At 36.6% G+C, this 25,164-nt stretch overlaps 1 protein-coding gene across 2 annotated transcripts in view; it reads left to right on the top strand.

The window, feature by feature from the left end:
* LOC123566563 (sorting nexin-24-like) overlaps window positions 1–25,164 on the top strand; it is a 223,908-nt gene that overhangs the window by 107,547 nt on the left and 91,197 nt on the right. For both annotated transcript variants that reach the window (XM_045360793.2, XM_045360791.2), the window contains exon 3: window positions 6,287–6,366. In XM_045360793.2, the coding sequence (XP_045216728.1) occupies window positions 6,287–6,366 (80 nt within the window). The remainder of the gene's footprint in view (window positions 1–6,286; window positions 6,367–25,164) is intronic.

Here is a 25,164-nt window from a genome sequence, read left to right as displayed (position 1 = left end):
CGACATAAAAATTGTAGATATCAAAAACCAAGGCTCTTTAAAGCTTGCAGAATGTTGTAAGATAGCTTTTGTTTGGCTAGCGGAAGGGTCGTCAGAACGAGGCTATCAATAGCTCGTTGTCAGATCCTATGCGTAGCGTAATAGGAAATGTACTTTAGTCAGATTGAATGTGAAGGAGTGTCATGCGCAAACCCCATGTTCCTATCTCAAAGGTCAAGGTCACAGTTGGAGGTCAAAGGTCAAATTGAAGTTTGTCCGGACCATAACTTTGACATGCATGGACCAAATTTGTTTATATTTGGCATGAATGTTAACCTCAATGAGAAGGAGTGTCCTGCGCAAACCCCATGTTCCTATCTCAAAGGTCACAGTTGGAAGTCAAAGGTCAAATTGAAGTTTGTCCGGAGCATTTTTTCTTCATGCATGGTGGGATTTTGATGTAACTTGGCATGAATGTTCACCATTATGAGACGGAGTGTCAGGCGCAAGAACCAAGTCCTTAGGTCTAAGTTCAAGGTCACACTCAGAGACCAAAGGTCAGAAACAAGAATGACAGTGTCTGGAGCATGTCTTCTTCATGCATAAGGGGATTTTGATATAACTTGGCACATATGTTCAACACCATGAGGCAACCTTGTTTTTAGAATTACTTCCCTTTGTTGTTACCATAAATAGCTTATATTGTAACTTTTTTATTACTGGCCGTGGTGAAAAATTGAGACCACTTTTCTGTGGTACAACATGCATGTTACATCCAATTTTTAGGTGTATTTTGACCTATCTCTGCCTGGTAAGGAGTTTTGTGTGGACTTATATTAAATAGATTTTTTTAGGTCTAAAAAAAAAATTCTTTGTTTCCGATAACATGCTAAAAAAAATCAGGATGGGTAGGTTGGAATTTTTTTATTTTTTTTATTTTATTTTTATTAAGTGAAACTTTTAGGAAATTATTTTTATGTCAAAAAATGAATACAAATAAGGGGGTTATGGCTTCAGAACATCAGTAAGTTGATTTCTAACATCACTGACCATGTTTAAAGAATAAAAAGTGCAGTTTTGCAACTTTTTGTTAAAAAGTTGAAAAAATATGCCTCTAAGCGAACACACTAATACCAGTTTTGTCTGGGGTTTGCTTGAAAAACAGACAGAATTTATAGACAGTAGAGAAATTCTAGTCATAACAAAACTTGAAGCTATCTTTTCTTGGCTAGATACCTGACAACTTTCTCATGCAATATGTCAGTTAACTCAAGGTATACAGTTTAATGTTGGTAAAAACTATGATTGATATAATTTATAAGTTTGTATGTTGTCACAAAGTAATAGTGTTAGTAAGTAATAGTGTTAGTATTTGGATCTGTATTCAGATATATGTCAAACTTTTCAAAATCTAGGAAGTGCTGTGCAATGAGTTTTTATCTCACCTGAGCATGAAGTGCTCAAGGTGAGTCAATGTCACCGTCGTGCGTCATCCGTCATCATTTGCCCTGTGAACACTCTAGAGGCCACAGTTGTGACCCTGTCTTTATGAAACTTGGTCAGAATGTTTGTCTTGATGATCTCGAGGTCAAATTCGAAACTGGCTCATGTAGTGTCAAAAACTCTAGGTCAGTAGGCCAGATCAAAGGAAAAGCTTGTGAACACTAGAGGTCACAGTTATGAACAATCTTTTTGAAACTTGGTCAGAATGTTTAGCTTGATGATCTCTAAGTCAAATTTGAATCTGGGTCATGTGGGGTCAAAAACTAGGTCACCCGGTCAAATCAAAGGAAAAGCTTGTGAACACTCTAGAAGCCACAGTTATGACTCAGTCTTTATGAAACTTGGTCAGAATGTTTGTCTTGATGATCTCTAGGACAAGTTCGAAACTGGTTCATGTGGGATCAAAAACTAGGTCATCAGGTCAAATCAAAGGAAAAGCTTGATAGCACTCTAGAGAACATGTTTATGACCCTATCTTCATGAAACAAGGTCAAAATGTTTACATTGATGATCTTTAGGCCAAGTTCGAACCTGGGTCCTCTGGGGTAAAAAACTAGGTCACCTGTTAAAATCAAAGAAAAACCTTGTGTTTGCAATAGGGGCCACATTTTTAGCTCGACTATTTGAAGAATAGTCTAGCTATTCTACTCACCCTGGCGTAGGTGACGGCGTCACACCTTGGTTAAAGTTTTGCATGCAAGTACATATGGCTATCATTTAAAGGCATATAGCTTTGAAACTTATTTTTTCTTTTTCTAGGTCAATGGATGGATCCGGGCTGTCAATCAAACTAATTGTTATCTCTCATAATGACCAATTAGATAACGCGGATTATTCAGTGCACTTTCCTTGTTGCTAACCAGCCATTGCTTCCCACAAGCTTTCACTTAGAAACCGTTACTTCTTATAAGTTAGATACAAATTTTTTTCGAAGGAAGTGGTGTTGAGGTGTACGTTGAGAATATGTAACACCGAAGAGCGGTATCCTGAAGGGCTAGAAGTGGGAAGATTTATTATTTTTTCTGTAAACCAAAGGCAGATTTAGAAAAATGTAAGTGTTGCACGTTGAACGGATCAATAAGCTATCTGCTAAAATGTAATTCTAATAAACTTTATATTACAACTGCCGTGTGTGTCACTAATGTGCATGGTATAATATAATAACATACATAATACATTATGAATTGTTTGTCTCTCTTTACTCACAAGTCTATGATCGGAATTTTAATATGAATCTGATCAATTTATTTTAATTAAGGCCGATCACGGAATCATTCAGTTCAAGACATTAGGTATATCATATAAGTCGTTTATATCTTATTTCATACAAAAGTAACAGCTAACCTTCTTCAGCAACATATTCTCGCAATTGAAAGTATGATCAATATTTTCACATTTGATTTTAAAACTTGCTTTTAAATGCAATTAAAAAAATGAAATAAATATACGCACATGTCCAAGTGGTTCAGAATGTCGCTGATTATTTTGTTTCATATGTTTATTTTACCTTATGACTATTGTGAACGTTTTATAACAACTATTAACACTTTGATATAATAAATGCAAATGGGTTCATTTTATCTGTTTGTTTTCTCTTTTTTTTGTTTTTTTTGTTTGCAAAATGAAAACATATTTAATTATATGAACTGTCAAGTTGACAGATCACAGGATTTCGTTTCCTTGTTTCCAGCGGTCCAGCAACAACAACATGGTTAATAGGTTTCGGCAAGATCTTAGTCCCTCTTGGTTTGTGCCATCACTGTGATAGACTTGAGCAACTTTGCAGGTCTGGAATGTGTTTAATTTAATTGTGGAGGAGATTCAATCAGCCCTATGACATACGAGCAATGTCCAGCCGCACTGAAAACAAAATTGATAAGACTACCAAATATTCAAAATTTTGTAAGTTGACACGCAAAAATTAGTGCTGAAATATACACCGAGCATGGACATATGTTTATTTTTAAGACAGCTGTGTGGTATTTTACAAGAACATATTATAATATAATAGGAATAATTAACTTAATTGATATCACAGCCGTGATCGACAGATCCACAATCAGTCGCAACAGCAGCGCGAGCACAAAACATACTTGTAAAATAAGAACAGTAGAGTATTACCCAACGTCAATAAAAAGCTATTGAACCAATTAATAAATTTCTTTATCTGTTGAAAATGTTATCTTGATTGTAAGAAATAACTTACACCATATGTGACTGCACATTGTGTTGGATATTTTGTCGTGTTAGCCTAGCATGGAAATACAGTGTCTATGACAGAAGCGACCATAATATTTTGATCAAATAATTTACATAATAATCTAATTTCTTTTCAAATGTTGCTTAAAAGATAACTAAGATTATAATTATACCATGCATCTGCAAAAGGACTCAACAATTTTCCTGCCAGCAATATCTGGCGAAAGACGGAAAGTGTTCTTTCTTTGAGAAATTTGGTGCTAACTTTTACTGTGGTTTCTTCGATTCAATCTTAATGTCATGTACATAACCTTTAGTAAAACAATTAAGTCTCTTTGACAGCTACCTAGGTGCATTTTTGTTCACAATTTGGTAAGTATTTCACAGAAAAATCATCTGGAATACTTTCTAGCGAGTCAATCGCTAATGTACATTAATCCACCATTTTGAAAGAAGCTTGTGGGAAGCAGCAACAGTAACTAAGGGGCGGAGTTTATTGATCGATTTACGAATCAATCCATTACCAACCTCTCTGGTTCAAGTCCCATAACTCTGACTTATATTTTGGCCAAATTATGCCCCCTTTTGGACTTAGATAATTATGGTTAAAGTTTTACATGCAAGTTTCTATCTCCAAAACTAATGCAGATATTGAATTGAAACTTCACGTGTCCTCGGGGTTATGAAACTAGGTGATAGCATCAAGTCCCATAACTCTGACATGCAATTTGGCCAAATTATGCCCCATTTCGGACTTAGAAAATCCTGGTTAAAGTTTTGCGTGCAAGTACATATGGCTATCATTTAAAAGCATATAGCTTTGAAACTTATTTTTTTCTTTTTCTAGGTCAATAACCAGCCTCACTGGGTCAAGTGCCAAAACTCTGACTTGTATTTTGCCAAATTATACCCCCTTTTGGACTTGGAAAATTCTGGTTAAAGTTTTGCATGCAAGTTACTATCACCAAAACTAATGCAGAATTATTGAAATGAAACTTCACATGTGTCTTCGGGGTTATAAAACTAGTTGATAGCATCAAGTCCAATAACTGGCATGAATTTTGGCCAAATTATGCCCCCTTTTGGACTTAGAAAATCCTGGTTTAACAGTTTTGCGTGTAAGTACATATAGCTATTACTTGCATATAGATTTGAAACTTATTTTTTTTATGCCCCCAGCATCTACTGATGCTGGAGGCATATAGTGATTGTCCTGTCCGTCCGTACGAGGTTAACCAAATGGGACCATTTCGTCTAGCATCAATACCCCTTACTAGAATGACTTGATACTAATGCAGATGTAACCTGTGACCATTCCTCATCTTCAGACATCACCTGATCTCAGTTTGACCTTGACCTTGACCTCATTTTGGACTTAGGTTGCTTTATATAGGCCATCTCTTGATTAACCAAATGGGACCGTTTTGTCTAGCATCAATACCCCTTACAAGAATGAATTGATACTAATACAGATGTAAACTGTGACCATTGCTCATCTTCAAACATCACCTGACCTCAGTTTGACCTTGACCTTGACCTCATTTTGGACTTAGGTGCAAAATCTATCGACAAGGATGCCACTGGGGGCATGAAGCGTTTATTGAACGCAGCTCCTTGTCTTTTTCTAGATCAATTACCAACCTCACTGGGTAAAGTCCCATAACTCTAACATGTATTTTGGGCAAATTATGCCCCCTTTGGACTTTCTGGTAAAAGTTTTACGTGCAAGTTACCATCTGCAAAACAAATGCAGATATTAAATTGAAACTTCACATGTGTCTTCGGGGTTATAAAACTAGTTGATTGCATCAAAAATCCCATGACTCTGACATGTAATTTGGGCAAATTATGCCCCCTTTTGGAGTTAGAAAACTTCTGGTTAAAGTTTTGTTTGAATGAAACTCTATTGATATTTTATCATTAGATTAAAATTCCTGCTTCTGTGATAGCGATTCGAATAGTTAAGCACTGGCTGTCTTACGGACAGCTCTTGTTATTCTGTCTTCAGAAAACTTGGTCAGAATGTTTGTTTTCATGAAGTCTTGGATGATTTCAAATCTGGGTCACGTTGCGTCATTACTTCCCTAGGTCAAAACACAGGAAAAGCTTGTTTACACTCTAGAGGCCATCTTTTTGCTCCAACCTTCCAGAAACTTTGTCAGAATGGTTGTTTTTATGAAATCTTGGACAAGTACGAATCTGGGTCATGTGGGGTCAAAAACTAAGTAACTAGGTCAAATCAAAGAAAATGCTTGTTAACACTCATGAGGCCACATTTTTGGTCCAACCTTAAGGAAAATTCATCAGAATATTTGTCTCCATGAAATCACTAGGTCAAACATGTTTACACTGTTATGGTGTGTTACCGAGGTGAACGGCCTAGGGCCATCTTGGCCCTCCTGTTAATAAAATTTACACTCAAAAAAATTTAGTCAGTTCTAGGCTGTATTTATGTGAAATGTGTAAAAATGTAACTTGCACGAGATATTCATCTAGGGACATGGCCCTTTCGTACTTAAAGTATGTTTGTCTTCCAAACTGTATCCGAACTGTATCCATTAATTAAAATGGGACTAGTCTAATTTTTCATTTGTTACATTTTCAGGGTATTTTAGAGGGTGAGACAATACCGAGGTCATTTTTGAAATTTTTAGATGTACATCTTCCACGATCTGGAAGTTTTGAGTGAGTAAACTTTCTTCTTTTTATACGCCCGTCTCAAAGACGGTATATATTATGGGAATGCCTGTAGCGGGCGGATGGGCAGGTGGCGTCCACAAACTTTGTCCACAGTATTTCTTCTTCATGAATGGAGGGATTTTTAGCTCAAATATTCGAAGAATAAGTAGAGCTATCCTACTCACCAGCTTTGGTGTCACACCTTGGTTAAGTTTTTCGTACCAGCCCACATTTTGACAAAACCTTTTGAGATAAAGCTTTGAAACTTTCAACACTTGTTTGCCATCACCTTGTCCAGTTTTAGGCAAGAGTACATTACTCCATCAAGGATTTTGGCTGCATTTTTCATACCAGTTCATATTTTGTGTAAACTGTTTCATATGGCTTTGAAACTTTCATCACTTGTTTATTAGTCCCCTACTGGTTGAAAACCAGTTTTGGGGACTATAGGAATGCGCTTTTCCATCCGTCTGTCATTCCGTGCGTGCGTCCGTCCGCAATTTCGTGTCTGGTCCATAACTCTGTCATCCATGAAGGGGTTTTAATATTACTTGGCCCAAATGTTCCCCATGATGAGACGACATGTCATGCGCAAAACCCGGACCCCTAGCTTAAAGGTCAAGGTCACAATTTGAGGTCAAAGGCCAACAAAACTTTTTTCCTGTCCGGTCCATAACTCTGTCATACATGAAAGGATTTTAATATTACTTGGCACAAATGTACCTCATAAAAAGACGATATGTCATGCATAACTTTCAGACCCCTAGCTCAAAGGTCAAGGTCACACTTGGCAGTCAAATGTTAACATGGCATGAACAGGGTCTGTTTCGTGTCCGGTCCATAACTCTGCCATCCATTAAGGTATTTTAATATTACTTGGCACAAATGTTTCCCATGATGAGATGACATGTCATGTGCAAAACCCTGATCCCTAGCTCAAAGGTCAAGGTCACAATTGGAGGTCAAAGGTCAATAGGGTTTTTTTCCTGTCCGGTCCAGAACTCTGACATCCAGCAAGGGACTTTAATATTACTTTGCATAAATGTTCCCCATGATGAAATGACGTGTCATGCACAACATCCAGAACCCTAGCTTAAAGGTCAAGGTCACACTTGGAGATCAAAAGTTAATGGGACATTTTTCCTGTCCGGTGTATAACTTTGTCATGCAAAACAGGATTTGAATATTACTTGGCACAAATGTTCTCCACTATGAGAGGGAGTGGCATGCACAAGAACCTGGTCCCTAGGTCGAAGGTCAATGTCACACACAGATGCCAAAGGTCAGATACAAGAATGACTTTGTCTGGAACACTTCTTCTTCATACATGGAGGGATTTTGATGTAACTTTGCATAAATGTTCACTATCATGAGACAGATTGTTGTGCGCAAGAACCAGGTCCCTAGATCTAAGGTCAAGGTCACGCTTAGAGGTCAAATGCCAAATTCAAGAATGACTTTGTCCGCAGCAATTCTTCTTTATGCAGGGAGGGATTTTGATGTAACGTGGCACAAATGTTCACCACCATGAGGCACTCTTGTAATTTATAATTATTTCCCTTTGTTGTTACAGTTTATATTGTAACTTACAGGCCATAGGGAAAAATCGAGACCAGTTTTCTGTGGTACAACATGCATGTTGCATCCAATTTTTAGGTGTATTTTGACCTATCTCTACCTGGTAAAGAGTTTTGTGTGGACTTATATGGATTTTTTTGTTTTTTAGTTTTTTGTTACTATAATAAACGTTACCTTTTCGATAATCGGCCAAAAATGCTATATGAAAACAACTATAGGGTTTTATATATACAAATTTTTATCCAAGTCTTTTGTTTATAACATACTGTATATATAGTACAATATTGGTTATACATCATTGACAGATATCAGTTCATTATGCGATACTGCAGTAGAGAAAATTAGGGGCCTTCCAGTAGAGGACTTTGTATTGCAAGGCAATACTTCATTCACTTGTTATAACAATTTCTATCTGTAGGCAAGAGTACATAACTCTGTCAACTGTATTGGCTGAATTATGGCCCTTTTTATCCACTGCCAAAGGCGGATGTATGTAGTTTTGGCATTGTCCATCCGTCCGTCTTTCAGTCCGTCCAGAGCCATATCTAGGAAGTGGTTGGGAATACTTATTAATATTAAATAAAACTTCATATACAAAACTTCATATACATGATCAACACCATAGGGAAATACAGCCCATCAAGTTTCAGTCAGATTGAAGTAACACCAGAGTTATGGCCCTTAGAAGTTTCTAGTGTTAGGCCATCCTTAAAAAATAGTTTGTTTGCAGTAACATGACCGACTCACGAAAATCGCCGCGACTCAAAAATTTTTTAACCCAAAACTCGAAAAAAAGTTTTTATTGGTGCCATGTTTTTGCTCTTTCCTGTGTTTTACTGTCTTTTAGTTATTTCTTTTGGGTAATTATTTGTGTCACACCGTTTTCCTAGACATAGTTCATTGAGGTTGAACGATCGATATGACCGATAAGAAACGAAACATGAGAATGTTACGCTTTCCGTATACCAATTCAGAGCTCCGCCAAGCGGGGCGATATATGCCCGAAGGGTTACATCAAAGGATGGGAGCAAAATTTAAGAACTTGACTGTTGAAGCCCTGGAAGTTAATGCCCTGGGGAAATGTGACATTTTCTGTGGTGAAATTTGTCAACAAACAGACGATTTTTTTTAAAGGTTAAAGTCTGTACTTAATTATATAGGTAAAAACTTTAAAAATCTTCTTGTCTGAAACCACAGAACCTAGGCTTTTGATATTTTGTACGGTATGTTGCATTGCCTAGTGGTCCTCTACCAAAAGTGTTCAAATTATGTCCCTGGGTTGAAAAGAGGCCCTGCCCTGGGGGTCCCAAGTTTTACATAGACTTATATAGGAAAAAACTTTAAAAACCTTCTTGTCTGAAAGTTGAAGGCCTAGGGCTTTGATATTTGGTATGTAGCATTGCCTAGTGGTCCTCTACCAAAATTGTTTAAATTATGCCCCTTGGATGAAAAGAGGCCCTGCCCTGGGGGTCCCAAGTTTTACATAGACATATAGGGAAAAAACTTTAAAAATCTTCTTGTCTGATAGTTCAAGGCCTATGCCTTTGATATTATGTATGTATCATTGCTTATAGGTTTTCTAACAAGATTGTTCAAATTATGCCCCTAGGGTAAAAAGAGGCCCTGCCCCGGGGGTCACTTGTTATATGAGTTATACATGAAAAAATACTTAAAAAATTATCTGATAATATTTGCTCAACTGTTTTAAATTAATTATAATTACCTGATTACCCCAAGTAATTAGGGATCACTTGACTTTGACCTTGATCTACTGACCTACTTTTTTGCTCACCTGAACCAAAGGCTGATGGTGAGCTTTTGTGACCACTTGATGTCAATCGTGCGACGTCAGTCGTCCGTTGTGTGTCCATCAACATTTCTAAGAATAAATTCTTCTTGAAAACCACTGGGCAGATTTACACCAAACTTCACAGGAATGAATCTTGGATGGCCCCCATTCAAAATTATTCAAAGAATTGAATTCCACACAGAAATCTGGTTGCCATGGCAACTGAAAGGAACAGGCTCAGGGTGAGCTATTGTGATCGCTCACCGTCCGGCGTCTGGCCGTCTGTCCGGCATCCGTCCACACTTTGCTTTAAACAACATCTCCTAAACCACCAGGCCAATTTTGATAAAACTTCACAGGGATGTTCCTTGGATGGTCTTCTTTAAAAGTGTTCAAATAATTTAATTCCATGTAGAACTCTGGTTGCCATGGCAACTGAAAGGAAAAACTTTAAAAATCTTCTTTTCCAAAACCACAGGTCATAGGGCTTTTATATTTGGCATGTAGCATCTTCTAGTGATCCTCTACCAAGATTGTTCAAATTATCCCCCTAGGGTCAAATATGGCCTCACCCTGGGGGTCACATGGTTTGCATAGACTTATATAGGGAAAACTTTGAAAATCTTCCAAAACCACAAAGCATTAAGAGCCTCAATATTTGGCATGTAGCATTGCCTTGTGGTTCTCTACCAAGTTTAAATTTTGCCCCTGGGGTGAAAAGAGGCCCTGCCCCGTGGGTCCCAAGTTTTAGATAGACTTTGTATAGGAACTTTTTTTTTAAAAATCTTCTTGTCTGAAACTGCAAGGCCTAGGCTCATGGTGAGCTTTATGACCGCTCAATGTCTGTCGTGTGTCGTCCATCGTCCGTCCGTCGACATTTTCTAAAAAAATCTTCTTCTTGAAAACCACTGGGCAGAATTACACCAAACTTCACAGGAATGATCCTTGGGTGGTCCCCTTTTAAAATTTTTCAAAGAATTCAATTCCATGCAGAACTGTGGTTGCCATGGCAACCGAAAGGAAAAACTTTAAAAATCTTCTTATCCAAAACCGCAAGGCGTAGAGCCTTGATTTTTGGCATGTCACATCATCTTATAGTTCTCTATCAAGATTGTTCAAATTGTGCCCCAGGGGTGAAAAGAGGCCCTGCTCTAGGGGTCACAAGTTTTACATAGACTTATATAGTAAAACTTTAAAAATCTTCTTGTCTAAAACCACAAGACCTAGGCCTTTGATATTTTGTATGTAGCATTGCCTTGTGGTCCTCTACCAGAATTGTTCAAATTATACCCCTGGGGTGAAAAGAGGCCCTGCCCCGGGGGTTCTCAAGTTTTACATAAACTTATATAGGAAAAAGACTTTAAAAATCTTCTTGCCTGAAAATGTAAGGCCTTTAAGGCTTTTGGTATTAAGTATATTGCCTTTCCTAGTGTTTCTCTACCAAATTTGTTCAAATTATGTCACAAGGGTGAAAAGAGGTCCTGCCCTGGGGGTACCAAGTTTGACATACTGTTGCTTAAAACACACTCTTTTATCTGAAAAGTAAAATTATAACAATGAAAATGTTAAGGCTCTCTTGTAAGTCAGGGGTTCAAAGTGATTTTAGTACTAATTGCAAAAAATGTATAATTGAAAATTGCCACTAAGTATTAAATAACTTGTTGTTACAGAAGCATAATAATCTATCTTTAACATACACCTAAAGAAAAATTACCTGTAACCAGACTGTAACATCACCTGACCTCAGTTTGACCTTGACCTCATTTTGGACTTGGGTTGCTTTGTATCGACAAGGATGCCACCGGGGGCATCAAGCGATATTGAACGCAGCTCCGTGTTTAGTCCTATGACATATTATAGGTTTAAATTTCATTTGAAATTAGAAAGTTTAATGTTCTTACTTGATGTCCCTCTGAAAGCATTTTAGAATTTCCAGCTTAACAATTATTTATCTCCACTCCATGAGCAATTTTCTTCAGTAAAAATAGTTACTGAAGGGAATATCTAGAATGTTACTAATATAATACATTTATAGTTAAAGGGGGAATTTGTCAATTTATTTGCTCAAAGAATTTGCAAAGATCACAGAAAAACAAACAGAAAAAATGGGATTCTTTTTTGGGGTCACAGGCATATAACAGCTTCATGCAGAAGCCAGCAATTTCATTGGTTAATCTTATCTTGGTCAAAATGTCCAGCTGTTATCAGCTATCTCTGTGTGTTTATTTATATTATTAACTGACTGTAAAAGCTAGATAATTAATCATTGCCAATTATCAAAGGAATAGACTAATTCAGTTATGATGATCTAACATATATAACATTATTTAATTAACAATTTGTTAGATTACATGACTTTTAATCCTTATACTACTACATTTGTTTTGGTACTATTATTTGAGATGTTCAATAACAAAGATACAAATGTATATAGTGTGACCACCCCTAAGAAAACCATTCATATACTTGTGTGTTATTAGCTCAACTTTTCGAAGAAAAAGTAGAGCTATTGTACTCGCCCCAGTGTTGGCGTCAGCGTCGATGTCGCCGTTGGTTAAAGTTTTTGATAAAGTCAAATATCTCTGTTACTATCAAAGCTATTGACTTGAAACTTAAATTACTTATTTACCATCAAAGTCTACACCAGGAGAAACAATCCACATAACTGTGGTTTGAATTTTGACAGAATTGTGCCCCTTTTTAACTTAGAATTTTTGGTTAAAGTTTTTGATAAAGTCAAATATCTCTGTTACTATCAAAGCACTTGAGTTGAAACTTAAAATACTTATTTACCATCAAAGTCTACACCAGGAGAAACAATCCCCATAACTCTGATTGAATTTTGACAGAATTATGCCCCTTTTTAACTTAGAATTTTTGGTTAAAGTTTTTGATAAAGTCAAATATCTCTGTTACTATCAAAGCTATTGACTTTAAACTTAAAATACTTATTTACCATCATCATCTACACCAGGAGAAACAATCCACATAACTCTGGTTTGAATTTTGACAGAATTGTGCCCCTTTTTAACTTAGATTTTTTTGTTAAAATTTTTGATAAAGTCAAATATCTGTACAATATCTATTAAAGCTTTTGACTTGAAACTCAAAAGAGTTATTTACTATAGGCACAATTCCCATAACTCTGATTTGAATTTTGACAGAGTTATGTCCCTTTTTAACTTGGATTTGTTTTTACTGGCAAAGCTCTAATTCAGATTCAAGCACTGAGAAAAGTCAAGCACGCTGTCTTACGGACAGCTCTTGTTGTTGTTGTTTTTTGTGCCCCCCGCCCACCCATGAGTGGTGGGGGCATATAGATTTGGTCTTGTCCGTGCATGCGTGCGTCTGTGCGTGCGTACGTCCGAAGTTCAATCAAACTGAGCCTGCAACATTTTCGTTTTTGTTGTGTTGAGCGACCTGTGGAGTTTCCACTTTTTCTATTTTATTATCACAGCAGCGTTGTTTGTGCCGTGTGGCGGCCGTAAAAAGTCTCCCCGTACATTCAATCAGGGCTGTTATATTTCGATCTTTTCAGATCGTTCAGCACGACTTTTATGTCGTGTTACTGGTACTGTTTAGTTTCTCAGCATAAACATTTTGGCCTGGGTGGTTCCAATACTCCCGCTTTCATAGCTTTGGGTATTGTTTAATCACCCCTTGGATATGGTGCCTGCTTTTTAATTTTGTCTTTTTGCAGTTCCTGTGATATGCAGGCTCTATAACCTCATCCCCTTTCTAAATTCCAGTTTTTTTTTGTTCTGCTCATTGTTTTCTCGTTTAGGGCAAACCCATTATTTTAACTGGGGACCATACGCCGCTTTTCATGGAATTACACACTAGTGTAGCATTGAAGGTTCCATGTGCACCACCGTATGAACACATCTGCGGATATCTCTAAATTGTTTTTTGTACTTTTAGCATGTGTAAATGTTGAGTTCTGCTCAACCCGGGGCTAGAGGGCGTGGACGGTAGCATGCATTTCCACTACCGTCCATGAACAGGCTCAATCAAACCGAGCCAGCAACATTTTCGTTTTTGTTGTGTTGAGCGACCTGTAGAGTTTCCACTTTTTCTATTTTATCATGATATGAACTTGCGCACCTCCTATTTTTTGTCTGCCTCTGCCCCCTATTTTCAGAGTTATGGCCCCTGAAATAGTCAAAAATGCATATTTTCACCTTGTGATGCACCTAGCTTAAAAAGTATGTGATATAAATGGATGAAAACTTGCATGAGTCTTTATCATGATATAAACTTGCACACCTCTTATTTTTTGGCCGGCTTCTTTCCCTATTTTTAAAGTTATGGCCCCTGAAATAGTAAAAAAATGCACATTTTCACTTAATTATGTGCCTAGCTGAAAAAGTGTTTGATGTAAATTTATGAAACCTTGCTAGAGTCTTTATCATAATGTTACCTTGCACGCTTGGCATTCTTCTTGAGAATCTTAGCGCTTATTACAGAGTTATGGCCCTTGAAATAGCCAAAATAGTGGATTTTTTGTTTGTGATGCTCATAGCTCAAAAAGTATATGGCCTAGAATAATGAATCCTTTTCATAAAATGTTTGTTTAGGCTATGCCCCATTAAGACTGCAAACATTTGAATTATTTCCCCTTATTTGTGACAAATGTACCAGTGGGGGCGCACACCCTGTGACCTATAGACACATTCTAGTTTTTCAATGCAAACTCTACTCTGCTGTTACAGTTTCATAATGATTCACTCTTTAATAATAATTAAAAATATCAAAATATATATATGAAAAAAATGTATTCCAGTACTAGTGTTATAGATCATTAAATTCTGGATATGTTGATACCCATTGTGTGGTGTCAAATAATAACTGAAAAAATTACACATATTTTGACAATTTTTTCACACAATTTGGACTTGAAAATTTCAGGCAACAAAAGGTAACAAACCAGTACAAAATTTTTCTAAGTTCTCACTTCTATGTGATTGTGAAAGAAAACTGAAAAGATCCATATAACTGACAGATACATAGAAGGAAACATATTATGTGGCATATAAGTGGCTTATATGTTAAAATTGGGATGACATATAAATGGCTTATACATATAACTGACTTAGACTAGATTTCATGTGATTTATATGTGGCTTATATGTAGCATATACTTCTTATAAGTCAGGAATAAGTTCCCTATAAAAAAAGTCTGTGGAATACCAGCGGTTTCCAGTGGTTTCTAGTGGAATTCCACTGGAAAAGTGACAGTGGAGTTCTGGCAGAGTCCACTGGAATTGAATTTCACTGGAACCAATACCACTGGATTTCAACTGACCAGTGGCATTCCTATGAAATTTCTCTGTAATGTAAAATAATAATACTTAGATTATTTTTATCCCCCGACGAAAGTCGGAGGGATATAGTTTTGGCGTTGTCCGTCTGTCCTTCCGTCCGTCTTTCCGTCCGTCCGGAGCCATATCTAGGAAATGGTTGGGAATATTTATTTAAAACTTCATATATATGTTCACCACTATGAGTTCTTGCGGCCCGTCAAGTTTCAGTCAGATTGCCCAAGTAACACCAGAGTTATGGCCCTTAGAAGTTTCTAGTGTTAACTATATAGGGTGCTATAAATATGGCAATTTCTGCATCATAACTTTTGATATATTTGACCTAGAACTATGAAACTTAAACAGAATTTAGATCACCATAATGTGGTTGTGTACACACAATTTCATTCAGATTTATTTGTAAATTAAGAGTTATTGCCCTTTAATTGTATAAAAATCCACATATTTGTACATAACAAACTTACCATTTGGTAGAATTTCATTAAATTTCTTTAATTCTTTTCCATGATCATTTATTGTAAACATGTGAAGTTGTGTACCCACACCTGGTCATCCCCTTACCTTGATCACACACCTTCCCCCCTATCCCCCGACACCCCCGCCCCCTTCAAAAAAAAATATAAAAAAAATCATTCCTTATTTTAGATTTTTTTCAAACAAACTTCATATACATGTTCACCACTATGAGGTTATGGAGCCCATCAAGTTTCAGACAGATTGCCCAAGTAACACCAGAGTTATGGCCCTTAGAAGTTTCTAGTGTTAACTAATATAGGGTACTATAGATCTATAGATATGGCAATTTCTGCATCATAACTTTTGATATATTTGACCTAGAACTATGAAACTTTAACAAAATTTAGAGCACTATGTGGTTATGCACAGACAATTTCATATGGATTTCTTTTGTAACTTCAGTGTTTATTGCCCTTTAATTGTCTAAAAATCCACATATTTGTACATAACAAACTTACCATTATGCAGAATTTCATTAAATTTCTTTCATTCTTTTCTGTGAACATTTATTATAAACAGGTGAAGTTGTGCACCCACACCTGGTCACCCACTTGCCTTGGTCACACCCCTCCCCCTCCCAATCCCCCTCCCCCCACCCCCCCTCATTCCTTATTTTAGATTTTTTTCAAACCTTCCAAGTTGTACCATTACCCCACCTCACTTCTCCACCCAGTCATGCCCACCACTGATCATGCATCCTCTGCCCCCCCCCCCCACTTTTACCTTTTTTTTTTTTTTTCATTTTTAATTTTCAATCAATATTTATAATCAACATGTGAAATTTTGTTTCCTCTCCAGTTCTCCTGCACCCCTACCCCCTAAAAAATAAATATATACATATATCTATATATATATACATATATATATTTCCATTCCTTTTTTATACGCCCGTTTGAAAAACGGGACGTTTTATGGGAACACCCCTGGCGGGTGGATGCGCGGGCGGGCGGCGTCCACAGACTTTGTCCAGAGCATATCTTCTACATGCATGGAGGGATTTTGATGAAACTTGGCTCAGTTGTTCACCATCATGAGACGGAGTGTCATGCGCAAGAACCAGGTCCCTAGGTCAAAGGTCAAGGTCACACTTAGAAGTCAAAGGTCAAATTCAAGAATGACTTTGTCCGGAGCATATCTTCTTCATGCATAGAGGGATTTTGATGAAAGTTGGCACAATTGTTCATCATCATGAGACGGAGTGTCTTGCGCAAGAACCAGATCCCTAGGTCTAAGGTCAAGGTCACACTTAGAGGTCAAAGGATACAAGAATGAAAACTTTGTCCGGAGCATTTCTTCTTCATGCATGAAGGGATTTTGATATAACTTGGCACAAATGTTCACCACCACGAGGCGGAATGTCATGCGCAAGAACCAGGTCCCTAGGTCTAAGGTCAAGGTCACACTTAGAGGTCAAAGGATACAAGAATGAAAACTTTCTCCGGAGCATATCTTCTTCATGCATGAAAGGACTTTGATGTAGCTTGGCACAATTATTCACCATCATGAGATGGAGTGTCATGCGCAAGAACCAGGTCCCTAGGTCTAAGGTCAAGGTCACACTTGGAGGTCAAGCATACAAGAATGAAAACTTTGTCCGGAGCATTTCTTCTTCATGCATTGAGGGATTTTGATATAACTTGGCACAAATGTTCACAAGCATGAGACAGAGTGTCATGCGCAAGAACCAGGTCCCAAGGTCTAAGGTCAAGGTCACAGAGGCCAAAGGTCAGATACAAGAATGACTTTGTCCGGAGCATTTCTTCTTCATGCATGGAGGGATTTTGATGTAACTTGGCACAATTGTACTCCATCATGAGACGGAGTGTCATGCACTGGTCCCTTCTTTTGAATTACTTCCTTTTGTTTTTACTATAAATAGCTTATATTGTAACTTTTTCATTACTAGCCGTAGGGAAAAATCGTGACCACTTTTCTGTAGTACAACATGCATATTACATCCAATTCTGAGGTGTATTTTGAGCTATCTCTACCTGGTAAGGATTTTTGTACGGACTTGCAATTTTTTTTTTTTTTTTTTTTTTTCTTTAAAGATTAACTTCCCTTAGTTGTTAGTATAAATAACTTACATTGTAACTTTTTTATAATTGACCGTAGGGAAAAACCAAGACCACTTTTCTGTGGTACAACATTGATGTTACTTTCAAATTTTGGGTTTATTTTAAGGTATCTCTACCTGGTATTTTTTTTTGTGGACTTAGAAAAATAAAAGAATTACAATAATTTCTAAAAACAACATTGTAAACAACTACAAAATTAAAATTCCGTTTGCAAATACAGGTGCTAGTGTAAAGAAATTTGCTGTGAAGGGCGTATATTGTGACATTCTGGCACTCTGGTTTGTTTTAAGTGTTCAAACCTTCAACATGTAAAGTTGTGACTGCACAAACCTTGCCTTCAGCCATGTTCAAGATATCTTACCTGTGTTCTCTTAAGGACATCTGTTTTTTTAAGTTCAAATGTACATGTTAAACAGCAACACCTGGTGCCAAACCACTCAAAGACAATATTTCTTTCCAGTTAAACTTCAAGCTCACATTTCAATTAACTGCATTTAATTTTAAAAGCTAAGCTTATTACAGTAAGCATATCCCATTCAAAATAAATTCTTTAGTCAGGATCAAGTATCATGCATTTATTATGTACTCTTTAATTAAACATTTGTTTTCTGTTAAATTGATTTTGACTAATGAAACTTTTTGCCGGATATATCTTTTTGCCATTGCTCACCACAAACCCTTTCGGCGGGGGATACCAATTCATCCAATTTGCTTGTTTCAAATGTTATTTTGAAACTTATTGACATTATACCTATTTTTATGCCCCCACTTTGGGTGGGGAGTGGGCATATAGATTTGCCCTTGTCCGTCCGTCCTTCCGAGAATGTTGTGTCGCGCCTAGCTCCAAAAGTATTTGACATAGAGTCACAAAACTTTACAGGAATGTTGGTCAGCATGTGTAGTTGTGCACCTGGGGTTTTGCGTCCAGATTCATTCAGTCGTGTAGGAGTTATGGCCCCTGACTTTGTAAAAATTGGTCATTTTAGTGTTGTGTCGCACCTAGCTCCAAAAGTATTTGACGTAGAGTCACCAAAGTTTACAGGAATGTTGGTCAGCATGTGTAGTTGTGCACCTGTGGTTTCGCGTCCGGATTCATCCAGTCATGTAGGAGTTATGGCCCCTGACTTAGTAAAAAATTGGTCTATTTAATGTTGTGTCACGCGTAGCTCCAAAAGTATTTGACCTAGAGGCACCAGATATTACAGGAATGTTGGTCAGCATGTGCAGTTGTGCACCTGGAGTTTCACGTCCGGATTCATTCAGTCATGTAGGAGTTATATATATGGCCCCTGACTTAGTTAAAAATTGGTCATTTTGATGTTGTGTTGCGCTTAGCTCCAAAAATACTTGACCTAGAGTCACCAAAGTTTACAGGAATGTTGGTCAGCATGTGCAGTTGTGCACCTGGGGTTTTGCATCCAGATTCATTCAGTATTGTAGGAGTTATGGCCCTGACCTAGGAAAAAATTGCCATTTTAATTAATGTCATGTAGTGGGGGCGTCTGTGTCCCATGGACACATTTCTAGTTATCTCTGGGTTGGTTAAATCTCAGATATATAGCCTGTTGTCTGGATTATATTTATTGAATCATCTGATACAATAAATGTTATCAATGTTATTCATACATCATTATTTAGAACTAATTGCATATAAGTGACATATATGTCAGTGTATGTCAGTTTGGTAAGGGTATAGGAAAAAACTTAAAAAATCTTCTTGAAAACCACAGGGCCTAGGGCTTTGATATCTGGTGTGTAGCATCATCTAGTGGTCCACTACCAAAATTGTTCAAATTATCCCCCTAGGGTCAAATATGGCCCCGCCCTGGGGGTCACATGGTTTATATAGACTTATATAGGGAAAACTTTGAAAATCTTCTTGTACAAAACCACATGGCCTAGGGCTTTGATATTTGGTATGTAGAATCATCTAGTGGTCTTCTACCAAGATTGTTCAAATTATCCCCCTAGGGTCAAATATGGCCCCAGCCCGGGGGTCACATGGTTTATATAGACTTATATAGGGAAAACTTTGAAAATCTTCTTGTACAAAACCCCATGGCCTAGGGCTTTGATATTTGGTATGTAGCATCATCTAGTAGTCCTCTACCAAGATTGTTCAAATTATCCCCCTAGGGTCAAATATGGCCCCGCCCTGGGGGTCCCTAGTTTTACATAGACATTTACAGGAAAAAAAGTTTAAAAATCTTCTTGTTTGAAACCACAACACTTAGACCTTTGATATTTGGTTTGTAGCATTGTCTTATTGTCCTCAACCAAAATTGTTCAAATTGTACCCCTTGGTTGAAAAGATGCCCTGCCCTGGGGTCCCAAGTTTTATATAGACTTATATAGGAAAAAAGCTTTAAAAATCTTTTTGTCTGAAACCATATGACCTAGGCTTTTGATATTTGGTATGATGCATTGTCTAGTAGTCCTCTACCAAAATTGTTCAAATTATGCCCCTGGGGTTAAAAGAGGCCCTGCCCTGGGGTCACTTAGTTATTGTGTGAGTTATATAGGAAAAATATTTAAAAAATCATCTGATCCTATTTCCAAGACAGTTTAATTATAATTACCTGATGACCCCAAGTAATATGATGTCACTTGACAGTGACCTTGACCTACTTTCTTGTTTTTTAAGATACAGCCTTTAAATTTTGATGACATACACAGTTTTGCACACAAATCATAAAACTGAATTTTATTGGCCATGAATGTGACCTACTGACTTTCTTAATATTTTATCATCAGTTTGACATTTGAAACATGTAGCTCATATTACTCAGGTGAGCGATCCAGGGTCATCATGACCCTCTTGTTCAATTGATCTTTATGAAATTTGGTCTGTATGATTGCCTTGATGAAATATGAGTCATCTATGGTCAAACAGTAGGTCCAACTATGCCAACTCAAAGAAAAACCCTGTGTATGCGATAGAAGCTGTATTTTTCAATTGATCTTCATAAAATTGGGTCAGAATGATTGCCTTGATGAAATCTAAGTCAAATTTGAATATGGGTCATCTTGCATCAAAAACTAGGTCACTAGGTCATATCAAATAAATACTTGTTTAAACTCGAAGAGACCACATTTTTGGTCCAATTCTAATGAAAATTGGCCAGAATATTTGTTTCCATGAAATCCCTAGGTCAAACATGTTTAAACTGTTATGGTGTGTTTCTCAGGTGAGCGACCTAGGGCCATCTTAGCCCTCTTGTCTTTTAGCTCACCTGAACAATGCTCATGGTGAGCTATTGTGATCATGCTGTGTCCCTCGTCTGTCGTGCGTCCGTCCGTTCTCAACAATTGTGTTTAAAAGCCATCTCCTCCAAAACCACTGAACGGATTTTGATGAAACTTGGCATGGGTGTTCCTTGGATGGTCCTCTACCAAAGTTATTCAAACGGTTCCACTTGGTTGCACATAGGGGCCGCCAGAGCAAAAAATAGAAAAATCTTCAAACGACATCTCCTCCTAAACCAATGGTCCAATTTTGAAATAATTTCACACAAATGGTCCTTATGTCACCCTCTACCAAGATTGTTCAAATTATACGGATTCGTCAAAAAACATGGCCGCCCGGGGGTGTGGTCACTTTTCCCTAATTTTTTATGTGTATAGTAGAAACTTTGAAAAATCTTCTTGAGTGAAACTGCTGGCCTGATTTTAAAATAATTTTACATGGTCCTTGTGTGACCTTCTACCAAGATAATCAATAAAATGTTCAAATTTTTTTGATTTGTCAAAGAACATGGCCACCAGAGGGCTTGGTCACTTTTCCCTATATGTATACAGTGGAAATTTAAAAATCTTCTTGTGTGAAAATGCTAGCCTGATTTTAGAATAATTTTACACAAATGGGTCTTGTGTGACCCTCTACCAAGCTTGTTCAAATTATATCGATTCATCAAAAAACATGGCTGCCAGGGGGCGTGGTCACTTTTCCCTATATGTATTTGTGGAAATTAAAAAAAATCTTCTTGTGTGAAACTGCTAGCCCAATTTTAAAATAATTTTACACAAATAGTCCTTGTGTGACCCCTCTACCAAGGTTGTTCGAATTATTTTGATTCGTGAAAAAACATGGCTGCCAGAGGGCAAGGTCACTTTTCCTCATATGTATATAGTGGAAACTTTAAAAATGTTCTTGTGTGAAACTGCTGGCCCGATTTTAAAATAATTTTACACAAATGCTTCTTGTGTGACTTTGAACTACATATACTATTCAAATTTATCTGATTCGTCAAAAAGCATGGCTGCCAGAGGGCGTGGTCACTTTTCATGAGCAATTTCTTTAAATGATATCTCCTCCAAAACCACGGAATTGATTTTGATGAAATTTTACACAAATGATCTCTTGGTAGCCCTCTTTCAAAGTTGTTCAAATGGTTCTGGTTCATTGAACATAATTATGGGTCTTTTTGGTTAAAATAGGTTTTTAGCTATCAGACTTTAAAAATCCTTTTCTCTAGAGCTTTCAGGGTTTTTTTTTGCCCGATTTTATAGCCGTTATTTGGTCATGTTCCCAATTGAAAATAGTATCTTTTTTTCCCAATTGAAAGCAAAAAATTCCCGATTGAAAGCCAAAAAAATTCAAGAAAAATCTATCAGTTTTACCAAGAAAAACAGCAAATATGTCTTTACTCCCGCATCTTGATTTGTAAATTTCCTGATGAAAAGTCGCCTGCCATCTTGAAGTTGAAAAAATACATCGGTATGAAAATAACCATAATTTAGCGATAAAGTTATAAAAACTTATCCAGTTTACAATGAATCAATTATAAATGCAATGTTCTAGTTATGTTTTCATAAATAATTTATCAAAATGTTTTTATAAGGCCGAAATTTGAATTCAAAGTGCCTGGCCGCAAGCGTCACTATACTCCGAAATTTCGAGTTGAAATTTAGACACAAAATACGTTCGTTCAACTTAAATGATATTATTTATTTTGCATTTAGAAATGATATTATTTATTTTGCATTTAGGGGTTATATTTGTCTAGCATTGAATTAAGATAATAAAAAGGAAGAGAATTAAGTTTAAATTACCAAATTTTTCGAGTTATATTGGATAAACAACGGACAGCGACGCTCGCGGGCACCTGTTATAACTCGGAATTTGGATAACATCTTTTTGGATACGAACGTTCAAGCATACTTTATCCTGTTATGTGTGACGGCTTTCTAGCGTTTAATTTTCATTTTGAAGTTTAATGGTGAAATGTTATGCAATCATCGCCTTCTGTAGCACAGTGAATTATTCTACTGACTTCTGTCAGCAGATAAAAATTGCTGGGAAAAATGTTGAAAATGATTGACTCAACTTCTTTCAGACTTACACTCATTAAAACATTCATTGACAACTTTATATATTTGTGTAAGATGACTTTCTCTTCGTTTTATTATAGTTGTGCTTAATTCAGTGATTGTTTTTAAAAATCTGTTGTAGGACAATCTGATCCATCATTTATTTTTTATTCAATTGAATTATTCTAAAAGCCTTAATTATTAATCATTATCAAAAGTTTGTTATTGTTAGTTTGACGAAGAACCTATGTGCGGCTGCATGAAGTCGACTTAGCCAAGAGTCACTGGTCAGTCTGATGAGGATATGTATCCACAAAGTCATCAGTCACTTACCAGGGTTAACTTGTTGACTGTTTCAAGAACATTAAAGTCTGTGAAATTGATCTGTAAATCTTATCACACTGAGTTACAGTTAATTAAACATAAAAATCAGTAATTGTGTTCATTTTGGCTTTAACATGAATGGATATTGAAATTTGTACTTTTTCCCAATTTGGCAAAAATGCCGGGAAAATTCCCAATCCCAGGGGTATGGGTCATGTTCCCAAAATGGTAAGAAAAAACCCTGGCTTTAATATTTGGCATTTAATATAAGGGTTTAACTCTCTACCATACTTATCCAAATTATTACCCTAAGGTAAAACAAAAGGCCACACCCCTGTGTCTGACATGTACTTACTATAGGCTTATATATAAGAAACTTTGAAAATCTTCTTCTCTGAATCAATAATGGCTAGGGCCTTGATATTTGGCATGTGATATCAGATTTGTAATTTCTACAGTATTTATTCAAATTATTGCCCTAGGTTCAAAAATGTGTATGAAATGTATATAATATAAGCTAACATAGAAGAAACCTGCCTTGTACACAGGTGAGCGCTTCAGGATAAATGACCCTCTTGTTTAAGATACAGCTTTAAAATTTGATGACATATACAGTTTTGCGCACCAATCTTAAAATTGACTTTCATTGACAATGAATGTGACCTACTGACCTACGTACTTAATATTTTAGCATCAGTTTGACATTTGAAACATGTAGCTCATATTACTCAGGAGCGATCCAGGGTCATCATGACCCTCTTGTTTCAGTTTGATTGGATCAAAGGAAAATCTTGTTGACACTCTAGAGACCACAATTTAAGTTTGAAGCTCGTGAGAATTGGTCAGAATGTTTGTCTTGATGAAATCTAGGTTAAGTGTATATGGGTCATCTGGGATCAAAAGTTAGGTGTGGATCATCCGGTCAAATCAAAGAAAAACTGTGTATGTGCAATAGGTTCTGCATTTTTTAGTTGATATTCATGAAATTTGATCAGAATGATTTTCATGATGAAATCTAGGTCAAGTTCGAATCTAAGGTCATCTGGGGTCAAAAACTAGGTCACCTGGTTTAACAAAGAAAAACCTTGTGTAGGCAATAAGGGCTGCATTTTTCATTTGATGTGCATGAAACTTGGGCAGAATGTTTTTAAGTTAAAGTAACAACTTTATTTCCAGCGGCTACACATTGGGTTTCCCCATCTACCATGTGGGCCTCAACATAATATATGCAGAATATACACAACATTAAACAAACATTATCAAGCATAGAATATCATTAATACAAAATGTACAATACAGGATTTAAACAAGCAAGCCAAAGAAAAAGATATAAAATGAGGTGCTGTAATAATCCCATACAAACAACAAAAATAAAAATAATGCATATCAATTTGACTTGGAATTACTGTTTGAAATAGCGATGGTTCCTTTAACTGTTTAATGAAAAATGCCACTTAATGTATGAACTTTGAAATTGTTTTAGCATTTCTGATTTACGGATGGTAGGCGGTATTTCATTCCATAATTTTGGACCAGAATAGGCAAAAGATTTACGAAAGAATTCTACTTTAGGTTTTGGAACTTTTAGTTCATTATTACTCTTTGAGCGTAGGTTGTGATTATGAATTTGATTTTTATTTTGAAATTTTTCTTTCAATTATAAGTCAGGTGTTGTTTCATCATTTATAGATTTATACATAAATATTGCCTTTTTGTATTTAATTCTGTCATCAAATTTCATCCAGTTAAGTTCCTTGAATAAAGCTGCAGATGGGGTGTCAAAACTTTTATCAAGAATTAATTGAGCAGCTCGTTTTTGGAATTTAATCATTTCAGAGATTTGATCATTAGTGCAGTTTCTCCAAATTGTGCAGCAATAGTCCAAGTG

Source organism: Mercenaria mercenaria, chromosome 8, assembly GCF_021730395.1.
Source record: "Mercenaria mercenaria strain notata chromosome 8, MADL_Memer_1, whole genome shotgun sequence".
In the NCBI taxonomy this organism is placed as follows: domain Eukaryota; kingdom Metazoa; phylum Mollusca; class Bivalvia; order Venerida; family Veneridae; genus Mercenaria; species Mercenaria mercenaria.
The sequence above is the reverse complement of the archived record's forward strand: the minus strand, read 5'-3'. Positions and strand labels throughout refer to the sequence as shown.